Here is a 13378-nt window from a genome sequence, read left to right as displayed (position 1 = left end):
GACACACACTTACAGACACACACACACTGAGACACACATACACTTACAGACACACACTCTAACAGACACACACACTTACAGACACACACTTACAGACACACACACATACACATCAGACATACACATATACACGCAAATTATTAATAATTAATGTCCACCTAGCCTCCCTGACTGGAGAGCTGGCGTGGACCTGTCCCTGAGGTCCAGTGGGGCTTCAGTGCGGCGGGTGGCAGAGTTTCGGTAACACGCGGTGAGGGAGCTGTGTTCTCTCTGATCTGCTCCCTCGCGGGTTGTCTATTGATGCCGGGAGCCGGAATATGATGTCATATAGCGCAGTTGGCCTCTACCCCCCCAGTACGTACAACTTTATTCCTGGGAGCACCAAGGAGATCGGGGGTGGTGGACGCTCACTCTGCAGCATGGGACCACCAGGACAAAGCTGGACACTCGAGAGCTACAGGTCAAGTACTTGGTTATGGGTGGGCTACTCGACTAACTCAGGTACCGACCGACTTTTTGACCTCTCTGCTGCCTTTGACACCGTTGATCATGCTCTCCTTCTTCAAATTCTTCAATCACTCAGTCTCTGTGACTCTGTCCTCTAGTGGTTTTCCTCTTATCTCTCCCAACGCTCATTCAGTGTCTCTTTTTCTAATGATACCTCCTCCCCTCATCCTGTCTCTGTTGGAGTCCCCCAAGGCCCTGTCCTTGGTCCCCTTCTATTTTCTCTTTATACTGCCACCTGTACGGTGATGACACCCAGATATATCTCTCCTCCCCGGGATATTTAAATATTCACTTGAACAATGTTAATTTGTTGAAGTCCATCCAGAAATTGGTATAGTGAAACTAAAGTTGTCTATTTAGATTGAAATGGTGACAGTTCTGCTGATCTACCTGGGATAAAACAATGATTAATCTGATTTTATTGTAAATTCAGATAAAACCACTTTAATCCCATAAACCAAATCTCAATGACGCCGCAGATCATCTCCAGTTGGATTCCAGGGCATGAGCAGTGAATTACAAGTAAATTCAAAACAAATATATATGATTCTCCCTAACACAGAGACTGACACAAATAAGACAATTGTGGGCAGTGATCCCGAGTACCATTACAGTGTTTTGTGTTTATTTAGATATAAAATTTCACATTGCACAAGAAGCGGGCTTTCAGCGCATGTTCCAGGTCAGCGGAAGAACGCAAGCTGCTGTCTGAGCCATTCCTCCGTGAGTTCACTTGTATTCCTAATCTCAAACACCTGGAAAGAGAGACGGTGACTTATCATAGTGGTTCCCAGGCTTGGTCTATCTATGCAATAACATTGAGACCATAATAAAATCCTAATACAACATAATACAGCAAAGTTAACAAGCACCACTCTCCCCAAAGCACAGCGAGTCCTGGAAGTGCCCAGTCAGGTATATTTTAAGGATTATTATTTTGGGGATGAGATCCTCCCCCAAACCTTCCCTTCCATTTATTATGTTTCTATGGGTTAAGGGACAATCTAAAAATAGGAACATTGGATCATTACAAAGCTTATTCACTAAAGAAGCCAAACGGAGAGCATAGCGAATCATCCAATTTGGTTATTCCGACCTCAAATTTGAAATTTACTTTGAATTCTCACTTTAGAGAATAGCTCTACTTGATAATTTATTTCTAAAAAGGTCACCTTACTAACAATTAACCAACAGCCCAGAATATTTAACTGTGCTATTTGCTAAAGAGACAATTGTCAGGATTTCAAACTAAATTTAAAATGTAATGGGGCAACTATAGTGTCAAGCACACAAATATGCATTCCTGGCATTATAGCGCTAAAACCACCATTTAGGTGATCAGCCCCCCTTATCTGGGGTCAGAAAGGTGATCTTCATGCAGTGTCCCATGATCAGTGGTCTTCTCTTCACATTATTAAAGGGGCACTTCACTTCCCAAATACAAAATAAATAAAATCACTGTTTGGTGGATATACCCCTAATAAGAGCATGCATGAATTTAATTATGCTTTTTTTTTAGGATATGTCTAAAATAGATTGCAAAAGCTGCAGATCACTTGTCTGCAGTCTTTGTAAGCTCTCCCATTCTAACCCTCCCAGACCTTCCATCAGAGGCGGCTCTAGACTTTATGAGGCCTTAGGCGAAACGCAAACATGAGGCCCCACTAACAAAAAAGTGTCACATATACACATTGATGCGCTGTCTACCTGTGTATGTGCCTGAGAGTGTGTCTGACAGAGAGTATCCTTGTGTGTCTGAATGTATGTCTCTGTGAGCATGTTTGCGTTTTTGTCTGAGACCCTATGTGTATGGGGTAGCTGCTTGAAGTGTGTTGTGTGTATAGGGGGGGGGGGGTGATGGTGAGAGGGAGAAGGGGTGCGATGGTGAGAGGGAGCGGGGGTGCGATGGTGAGAGGGAGCGGGGGTGCGATGGTGAGAGGGAGCGGGGGTGCGATGGTGAGAGGGAGCGGGGGGTGATGGTAATGTGAGAGGGAGGGGGGTGATGGTAATGTGAGAGGGGGTAATGTGAGAGTGAGGGGGGGTAATGTGAGAGTGAGGGGGGTAAAGTGAGAGTGAGGGGGGTAAAGTGAGAGTGAGGGGGGTAAAGTGAGAGTGAGAGGGGGTAATGTGAGAGGGGGTAATGTGAGAGGGGGTGATGTGAGAAGGAGGGGGTGATGGTGAGTGGGGTGAGGCTGAGGGTGGTGACGGAGGGTTATGCTGAGGGTGGTGGGGGGTGATGCTGAGGGTGGTGATGCTGAGGGTGGCGGGGGGGTGATGCTGAGGGTGGCGGGGGGAGTGATGCTGAGGGTGGTGGGGGTGGTGAGGCTCAGGGTGGTGGGGGGTGATGGTGAGGGTAGGAGGGGTGAGGCTGAGGGTGGTGGGGGGTGATGGTGAGGGTGGGGTGGTGAGGCTGAGGGTGGTGGGGGGTGATGGTGAGGGTGGTGGGGGTGGTGATGCTGAGGGTGGTGGGGGGTGAGGCTGAGGGTGGTGGGGGTGAGGCTGAGGGTGGTGGGTGAGGCTGAGGGTGGTGGGGGTGATGGTGAGGGGTGAGGGTGGTGGGGGTGAGGCTGAGGGTGGTGGGGGGTGAGGCTGAGGGTGGTGGGGGTTGAGGCTGAGGGTGGTGGGGGGTGAGGCTGAGGGTGGTGGGGGGTGATGGTGAGGGTGGGGTGGTGAGGCTGAGGGTGGTGGGGGGTGATGGTGAGGGTGGTGGGGGTGGTGATGCTGAGGGTGGTGGGGGGTGAGGCTGAGGGTGGTGGGGGTGAGGCTGAGGGTGGTGGGTGAGGCTGAGGGTGGTGGGGGTGATGGTGAGGGGTGAGGGTGGTGGGGGTGAGGCTGAGGGTGGTGGGGGGTGAGGCTGAGGGTGGTGGGGGTTGAGGCTGAGGGTGGTGGGGGGTGAGGCTGAGGGTGGTGGGGGTGATGGTGAGGGTGGGGTGGTGAGGCTGAGGGTGGTGGGGGGTGATGGTGAGGGTGGTGGGGGTGGTGATGCTGAGGGTGGTGGGGGGTGAGGCTGAGGGGGGTGGGGGTGAGGCTGAGGGTGGTGAGGCTGAGGGTGGTGGGGGGTGAGGCTGAGGGTGGGGGGGGGTGAGGCTGAGGGGGGGGTGATGGTGAGTGAGGCTGAGGGTGGTGGGGGTGATGTTGAGGGTGGTGGGGGGTGAGGGTGAGGCTGAGGGTGGTAGGAGAGGCTGAGGGTGGTGGGGGGTGAGGCTGAGGGTGGGGGGTGATGGTGAGTGAGGCTGAGGGTGGTGGGGGTGATGGTGAGGCTGGTGGGGGGTGATGGTGAGTGAGGCTGAGGGTGGTGATGGTGAGGGGGGGTGAGGCTGAGGGTGGTGGGGGGTGATGGTGAGGGTGGGGGGGTGATGGTGAGGGTGGTGGGGGGTGAGGCTGAGGCTGAGGGTGGGGGGGGTGATGGTGAGGGTAGGGGGGGTGAGGCTGAGGGTGGTGGGGGGTGGTGGTGAGGCTGAGGGTGGTGGGGGGTGATGGTGATGGGGGTGAGGCTGAGGGTGGTGGGGGGTGATGGTGAGTGAGTCTGAGGGTGATGGGGTGGTGAGGCTGTGGGGGGTACGGCTGGGGGTGGTGATGGTGGTGGGGGGTGATGGGGAGGGAGAGCCTACCTTTCCCTGGTGGTCCAGTGGGCTCCCTGGTGGTATGGTGGCCATTACTTCCGGTCTGCAGCTCCGCAGAGCTGCAGACCGTGTAATCTCGCGAGATTTCAGAGCGTTGCCGTGGTAACCCGCGGCAACGCTCTGATTGGCCAATTCTCGCGAGTCACATGGTCTGCAGCTCTGCGCACTGCGGAGCTGCAGACCAGTGTCTGCGGTGGCCGGCCTGGCAGCCAGGAGGGGCCTCGCACCCGGCGGCATACCGGGCAAGCCGCCGGGCCCCCTCCTGGTGTCAGGTCCTCGGTCACTGACCGAGGACCTGACACACTCTGCCCACAGGCGGTTTAGGCGGCCGCGAGGCCCCAGCCAGCGCGAGGCCTTAGGCGGCCGCCTAAACCGCCTAATTAGAGAGCCGCCTCTGCCTTCCATTGCTCAATGAGAAGTCTTTGCAAGGCAGGTGCTCTGGGCAATTGCTGCCACTTGAGTTCAGAGCCACTGAGCTAAACAAACCAGGAAGTAACAGGACCGGTTGTGTGATTGACAGCCAGTGGAGTTGTAACAAGGTCATTTATAAAAGTGACAATTTCTTTTTAAACCTGCACTTTTTGTAAAATGAAAACAATGGGACATAAAGCTTTTCAGCAAGATCAAGTGCTTTAGGAGTCTGGACTGTCCCTTTAATAAACGTGGCCATCTGTAACATTCAACCAGTGATGTAGTCATAAAACTACAAAGTCAACATGTTTTTTTTTGTTTTGTTTTTTTTCTTTGTCGTTAACCTCACACTATCAGCCTATCGAGTTTGACAAATACAGTAATAAGTAATGGCTTAGACCCGTTGGGAGTGGATAATGTTTTCTGAATACGGTGGTGTTGGCAGCAGTAACATAGTTTGAGGAATTTCAGAAATTATTGTTGATGTGTTACAGATGCAGGATTTTAAGGTATGCCTTTGTTTAAAACGTGTTCTTTGACTGTTTTAGGAGTGGATTATAAATGTGTCTTACTGAACTCTTAAGGCAACACAATTTCCAAGCTCCCAAGAACTGCACACACCTCCTATTACTCACTCTCCCCTCTTCTGCTCACAGTTGAGCCTTGGATGGCAAGAGACGTACAAGAGGTGGCCCTGGGCACAGTGCAGTCAGCATGTGCGCTCTGGTCCCCATTTAACTAGTCTGAGTTGGGAATAGTCATAAAGATCCAATTCACAAAAATAAATCATCTATTTAAATGTTACGGGGGGCGGGGCCTGGCCGCCGGCGGGATCAGACGCGTCTGTCTGAGCTCCTGCTCCGGGACTGGAAAACCGGCGACAACCGCTGGCGATAGTCCACCCAGCTCACCGAAACAGCAACCAATCTGACCCCCATCTGCAGAGGTACGCGGAGACACCCGCCAAGACCGCCAGCACCGTCCCGATAAGGGCCTGGGGCGCATGGGAGCTTGAGCCGGGACGAGACGGCCGCTCTCCCGGGTCTCCGGCCGGTGCCTGGCCTCCTCCCCCCCCTCTGGACCGGGGGGGTTATCCCGGTCTGCACGGGCAACCAGAGGTGCAGCAAGCGGGCCCGATCCCCGCCCGTAACAGCACTTGGAGGCAATACTGTGCTGCCTCATGAGCTTAAGGCCCAAAACAAGATGGCCGCCAGGCTGGAGCCCGCTTATCTGAAGGCCTGCTTACAACCTGCTCATATGGCGGACTCGCTTATACGAGATTGAAAATTCGTGCACACGACTTTGGACAAAGGGGCAAGAGAGCGGACAAGCTCCTACTCATCAATGCCAACATACCAGAGAATAGTGCCTGAAGCTGCCCCAACTGTGTGTCCCTCGGGTGATACCGCCGAGGTGTAGACACAGACAGACGGCGCAATCGGAACATCTATCCTCGACGGCACAGCCCCCAAACCAGCAACCTCTTACCAGCAACACCTGAGGAACCCAGGTATCTTGTCAGCCTAGCGAGGAGCCCACAAACCGGGAAACCCAGCTCTGCCCACGCATGGCGTCGAGGAAGAGGTACATGGGACTACATCTATGGCGCGGGGCCTGCCTAACGCCTCCAACTCCGACACCTGCCGAGTACCTACTCCACTACAAGTGACTCATTTAATGTCCAGGACAAACTTATCACTATATGCACATCAGCAGGGGGGACTATGCCACGTAAACACCAAGCTGCGCTTTATCCACTGAGGCACTGGAGACGGGGTTGCTGAGGGTTGTTGTGCTTTTGCATTACTGTCTCTTGTTCTGCCTACCCAAGTGCACTACCTGACTTACATCTGTCACCTCACACATAACATAGGTACAACTCGCATGCCAAGCCGCTCACAACTGCCGCTCACATAGTACCTATGTATGCAAATTTTGGCTTGCCCCAGAGGCTCCACTAGCGCTGTTAACAGAGAAAACGAGGCAGCATATTAGATGTCGACACACTGCATGTAACTTCTAAGTATCTATATGCTTGTCTACACAAAGCTTGTCTACACAAAGCCTAGCTCATGTAATCCATCAAGCGAGGTCTACTTGCAATGTTGCCCTCATAGGCGTGCGCACGGGGTGTGCCGGGTGTGCCTGGGCACACCCTAATCCCCGTGGCATGCCTATGTATTGAGTCCTGCAGGAACAGCGTTCCTGCACTTTTATTTGAGCAGGAACGCTGTTCCTGCAGGCACTCAGCTCCCCCTTCCTCACCCTATGTTCCCCCTGTCATTGGGGTCGGTCAAGCGCCGGTCTCCACTCAGCCGCGGCGAGGGAGCTGTGTGCTCTCTGCTTCCTCTCGCCGCGCGCTGTTTGCTGATGCTGGGAGCCGGAATATGACGTCATATTCCGGCTCCCAGCTACAGCAGACAGCCCGCGCGGCGAGAGGGAGCAGAGAGCACACAGCTCCCTCGCCGCGGCTGAGTGGAGACCGGCGCTTGACCGACCCACTGGACCCCAGGGACAAGTCCACGCCAGCACTCCAGGTAGGGAGGCTGGGTGGACTTTTTTAATTAAAAAATAATAATTTGTATGTATGTGTCTGTGAGTGATTGTGTCTGTGAATGTATGTATGTGTGTGTGTGTCTGTGTGTATGTGTCTGTGAGTGAGTGTGTCTGTGAATGTATGTGTGTGTCTGTGTCTGTGAGTGATTGTGTCTGTGAATGTATGTATGTGTGTGTGTGTCTGTGTGTATGTGTCTGTGAGTGATTGTGTCTGTGAATGTATGTATGTGTGTGTGTGTCTGTGTGTATGTGTCTGTGAGTGAGTGTGTCTGTGAATGTATGTGTGTGTCTGTGTCTGTGAGTGATTGTGTCTGTGAATGTATGTATGTGTGTGTGTGTCTGTGTGTATGTGTCTGTGAGTGATTGTGTCTGTGAATGTATGTATGTGTGTGTGTGTCTGTGTGTATGTTTCTGTGAGTGATTGTGTCTGTGAATGTATGTATGTGTGTGTGTGTGTGTCTGTGTGTATATGTCTGTGAGTGAGTGTGTCTGTGAATGTGTATGTGTCTGTGAGTGAATGTGTGTATGTGTCTGTGTGTCTGTGAGTGAGTGTGTCTTTGAATGTATGTATGTGTGTGTGTCTGTGTGAGTGTGTCTGTGAATGTATGTATGTGTGTCTGTAAGTGTGTCTGTGAATGTAGGTGTGTGTCTGAGAGTGTGTGTGTCTGAATGTGTGTGTGTGTCTGTAGGTGTGTGGGTGTCTGTGAATGTGTGTGTGTGCACGCGTATATATGTGTGTCTGTGTATGTGTCAGTCTGTGTGTGCACGCATATATATATATGTATTAAGGCCTTTTGGCCTGTAATTGTGGGAGGGGCGTATGACACACCTCTTCCCTACTTAAGGGACACCCCTTACCTGGCTCCATATCGTTCGAGGTCAGCGCTGCATCATTTCCACTTCCGGGTCATCCAGACGCCATTTTACCTGATTACTCCATGAGGTTTTTTAAGCAGAGCTGTGTCAGGAATCCAGCCACAGGCTTTTCCGGCCTACCACCTTCTTTCTTCAATCCATCGCCGTGGATGGTGTCCAAGTGACTCACAAACTGTAAGTCAACCTACCCGTTATGCCAGGCATCAGTCCCACGGCACCATGCACGGGTCAGGTCCTCACTTTACGGCTGCATTTTGTCTAAGTCTGTTCTAAAACCATTGCATGTTCATGCATATCATTCGTTTAAACCCCCTACCGGTCTTTGGGTGTACTACAGGCTTCTTAGACATTATCGCATTTCATGTACAAACCACTGCATTTTCGCCTACACACTGACCCCTACCGGTCATTCAGTCTACTACAGGCTTCTCAGACATTATTGCATTTCATGTACAAACCAACGAACCACTGCATTTTCGCCTACACACTGACCCCTACCGGTCATTCGGTGTACTACAGGCTTCTCAGACATTATTGCATTTCATGTACAAACCATCAAACCACTGCATTTTCGCCTACACACTGACCCCTACCGGTCATTCAGTGTACTACAGGCTTCTCAGACATTATTGCATTTCATGTAAAAAACAACCTTGCTTCATTTAAACGATTGTCATTTCGGTTTGTGTTTTCTGGTCGGCACTTATTCATAGTATATTCTATGCACGATTGCTGTTCGCATTAAAATGCATACGGTTAAGCTATTCATGCTAACTTCTGTTTCCCTTCATACTAAGATTCGGTTATTCTGCTATGTATTCACATAGATCTTTTTCGTGAGTTACATTTCATCATTTTATGTATTTACATTTGGTTAAAAAGTTGCTTGGTTAAATAGACAGACCATTTTCATGCTATTTTTAAGGTATCACTTATTACATCAAGGGTATGAAACCAGCTAACATTTCTGTATAGACATTGGACTCCCACGCTTACTGGAGTTTTTTTTATAATTATCCATTTCATTACAATTAAATCAGCCTACGTTACAGGCCTCATTTCTTTGTTGTTAACCATGACACAAGGATTTAATTCCTTTTCATGCATACTCGGGTTGAATCACACGTACTGATCCAACCAATCATACGTTTCCTGCACAGTTATCGGTTAAACTTTAAAATACTTATTTTACACGATCTTAGGTTGTCTATTTTGTTTCAGTTTGCTTATTATATATATATGGTTTTAATAATAAGTTATTTTATTTTACAATGCAGATATTACATGTATATTACTGTTATGGTTAGCCTACATTACGGCTCCTTTTTCTGTCATGCTCGTACGACATACCACGAGTTCAAGGACACGGTCCTATTTTCAAAGAGTATAATGGAGATATGATGTTATTACAACCATGTACATTACGATTACATGGCACTAACTATTCAGGCCATTTCTTATCATACTCATACGATATACCACGAGTATATAAGAACACGGTCCTACCTTCCACAGAGGGTTTCGGGTTGAATCACACGCATTGGTTCAACCACTCATACGTCACGTTACAACATTTTCTGCATAGATTGTCATTTCACATAATTTCACATGGCATTTACAAACTCAGGCCTTTTCTTGACACACTCAGGCGACGTAACACGAGTATTCAAGAACACGGCATATACGTCTCACAAGACTTTCGGTTTTTGAATCACACGTTCTGGTTCATACATTCATACGTCACTTTACAGCAACATTTATGATTCTGCATATTGTCACTTCACATTAAAAAGTCCCTTGCATTCCCAGATCAGTTTAGTGACATGCATATCATCTGATCACCTTCCATATATACACATTACACGGCCAATCCCCTGCTGCCAGGTATCGGACTCAGCGTAACGCTTGTCACCAAGCATGGGCAGTCATGTCACTATCATACTCATAGATTTTACACCTCCCACACATACTGCTAGAAGCCTAATCCCAGCCTATACAGATTACACAGGTCTCACAGGATCCATTCTCACTCGATCCCTTTTTAGGTTTATCCAGGTTTTCATACCTGTCGAATCTCAAAACTTCATACATACTACCAGGTACGTAAGCCTGCTCACGTTGTAGTTCACATACGTTTCATTCTTCTAGGCCATAGAGTACTGGCAAGTTAGGGGTATAGGCCCAAATAGGTACCTCCCTTCTTGGCATTTCTGCCTATCGTTTAGTGGTCCGCGAGGCCAACACCCCGCCTCAACGTTTCGGAGGCAAACGCCATCGGGCCACACGTGAGTAAGCCGCCTCGCAATATTATAGAGAGGGCCTCACCTGTCACTCCCTCCCCCTGTTTTCTTTTACTATCACTGAGAGGCCTACGATTCCTGCCACTACGACGGGTGGCCTCAATAACCCCTCGCGCCAACTCATAGACAGAGCCTCTCATAGCCACTTGGCAACTAGCAGGGCCTCACCTGTCACAAACAAGATTAATTTTTCGCCTTTCAGGCCTAGTTAGCCTGCCAGTATCACCCCTGGGGAATCGGTCACTACACCCCTTACCATGGCTGGGTCGGCCGCTGCGACCCCTCCAGCACTGGTTGAGTTGCAATCACTTTCTCCAGCCATCTGTTTCAGGGCACATGCTAAATCTGTGTCCAAATAAAATGTATCCCAAAACTATACTTAACATCAATAAACATTTCTGTACTTACGACATTACTGCCACATCATCCATCTAGACATTTGGTGGAATTCATTATCTCGGGTCTATCAGAAGGATTCACACAGGCCTCATACACATGCCTTCCGGAATCCTGGAATGTCCTAATTTACAATCCGCACAACAAACCCTACAGCGGTGGAGGCACTCATAGCCAGGAAGTGGCAGAGGACTTCTTATGGGGGCCCTTCCAGTCCCCTCCGTTCACCACATGGCGGACAAACCCCATCGGTATTGTCACGGGGAAATCTTCTCACAAACAGAGACTTATCATTGATCTATCAACACCTCACACCTCTGCCACTCCTAGTCTGAACTCCCTCATACCCTCTGAGGAATTTTCACTGCAATATTCCACCATAGATCACGCCATTACGGCTATCATGCAGGCAGGGGCCGGAGCATGGCTCAGTAAGACTGATATCACAATGCTTTCAAGTTACTGCCTATCCACCCTACACTGTGTCACCTGCATGGTATCAAGTGGGCAGGGAACTACTATTTTGCTCACGTTTAACATTTAGGTTCCAAAGTAGTCCGGCCATTTTCGACGTATTCGCCGAAACCCTATGCTGGTTTTATTAAATATAGCCAGATGCCCTACAGTTATACATTATCTGGATGATTTCTTACTGGTCGAGGAGAATATTTCCCCTCCCAGTAGCCTAAAAGAAACCATCAGTCTATTCGAACAGGTGGGTGTCCCAGTCTCCTCCACCAAGACTGAAGGACCAGATACCTTCATCACATTCCTGGGTATCATACTAGACTCAGCCACCATGCAAGCTAGCCTGCCACGCCCAAGGTAGAAAACATTCTGATCAACATAATCTCTACATATAACTCGGTACTTGCAACCGCAAGAATTAGTCTCTGCTTGGGTCACTGAATTTTGCCATTCGCATCATACCTCAAGGCCGGGCTTTCATCTCACAACTCCTTTACATGTTTCCCACTTTTAGATTTAGACATGATGGACACAGGTCACCCCTGGATACCCAAGCCACGGCAGGCGTAATTATGTGGAGAAAATTTTTAACCACCTTGAATGGTAAAAGCATGTTCCTTCCAAAATTGTCTGACTCCTCACCTACCATTTGGTCAGACGCGGCGTCTACCACAGGTGTTACAGCATTTTTTCAGGAACGAATGGCTTTGGGGCAGCTGGCCTTCAGAAGTTCAGGACCTGGAGGGTTTTTACACTACCTCAGCTCTGTTTGAGATATATCCCATCATGACGGTTGCCGTGGCATGGGTGCATTTATGGGCAGGTTCGTCTGTACGTTGCTACTCAGACAACCAAGTAACTTGTCACATTATAAACAAGGCCGATCCAAATCACTGACTATTATGAGATTCTTGAGGAAACTCACTTGGCTGGCTGCATGTCATAATTTTCTCTTGTTTTGTATTCATGTTCCAGGTGTATGTAACACTGCTGCTGACAATTTGTCTCGCTTTAATTTCCAGGCTTTTCGTCAAATACTCCCGTCAGCCGCACTCACAGCCATGAACACCCCACTATTCCACCATCTAGTAATGGACTAGATGCTATTATGCAACATAGCAGAACATTGTCCCAATTAGCACTGTCTACTAATACCCGGGAAACTTACGATAGAGCTTTCATTTGATTTAAAGATTCCTTTCTGAACACAACATCTTACAACCTTTCATCGTGACATCCTGGTTGGGCTTTGCTTCTTTTTGCCACCTCAAACTCAAACTATCAAACAACACAATCAAACCATATCTGACAGGCATCCAACATCACATGCTAACTTTACAACCAGACAAATCAAGTGTCCTCCTACCAATTAAGAACACCCTTAGGGGTATTCAGAGATCCGAACCCCCACGTACGGCCCAGAGGCTACCCATAGATTTCCATATTTTTAAAGACTTATACAATTCACTAGATTTAAACCCTTTGCCAACAACACAAACCTCATCGTTAAAACCGCCATATACGTAGCCTTGTTTATGGTTTCTTGAGACCAAGAGAATTTACCGCCATCAGCACAACACAGTCCACTCACATCCTACTTCATTCACACTTAACAAAACACATGGACTATTATATCTTGACTCTGCCTCACTCCAAAACCAGTCAACATGCATTTTCAGTAGAGGTTAAGTACTATCCTACTCACAACAGGTGGAGCCCCGTCCAACTACTGGACTCATATACCCAGCATAACAACGAACCACCATCTCAACCACTTTCAGTCTACAAGGTTCGGTACTCACTACCACCACCTTTATGACACACGTCAGGTCTTTACTTGCACAGCTGGGCCTCAAATCAGCTAACTATTTGGGCCACTCCTTCCGCATAGGAGCGGCCTCCACAGCATCCAGTGCAAACATTCCAGTTCATGTTATCAAGTCACTAGGGCGCTGGAAATCATCGGCTTACTCTAGATACATACCTAACCCGGTACAAGAAGTAAGAAATGCCTTTCAAGACATGTCTGGTTAAAGTATGTATATTGCTGGTATGTAATAAATTTGATTTTCTACTTTTGCCCTCTTTATTTACAGGCCTACCTCATCGTCGGTTCCGGCACACCACAACCGACTTGCTCTTTTAATACCATCAGTGTTTGTATCTTCTGTACTATCATGAGCCCTTAACACAAGTATTAAGGCCTTTTGGCCTGTAATTGTGGGAGGGGCGTATGACACA

At 48.9% G+C, this 13378-nt stretch overlaps 1 protein-coding gene across 1 annotated transcript in view; it reads right to left on the bottom strand.

Annotated features, from left to right (window-relative positions):
• Positions 1 to 1103: 1103 nt before the first annotated feature.
• Positions 1104 to 13378, bottom strand: part of GMFG (glia maturation factor gamma) — a 32754-nt gene continuing 20479 nt past the window's right edge. Inside the window, exon 7 of the mRNA XM_063433215.1 lies at positions 1104 to 1262. Coding sequence (XP_063289285.1) covers positions 1191 to 1262 — 72 coding nt within the window. The 3' untranslated portion in view covers positions 1104 to 1190. The remainder of the gene's footprint in view (positions 1263 to 13378) is intronic.

The sequence above is a fragment of the Pelobates fuscus genome, chromosome 9 (genome assembly GCF_036172605.1).
Source record: "Pelobates fuscus isolate aPelFus1 chromosome 9, aPelFus1.pri, whole genome shotgun sequence".
In the NCBI taxonomy this organism is placed as follows: domain Eukaryota; kingdom Metazoa; phylum Chordata; class Amphibia; order Anura; family Pelobatidae; genus Pelobates; species Pelobates fuscus.
Note: the sequence above shows the minus strand (reverse complement) of the source record. Positions and strands in the feature narration are given on the sequence as shown.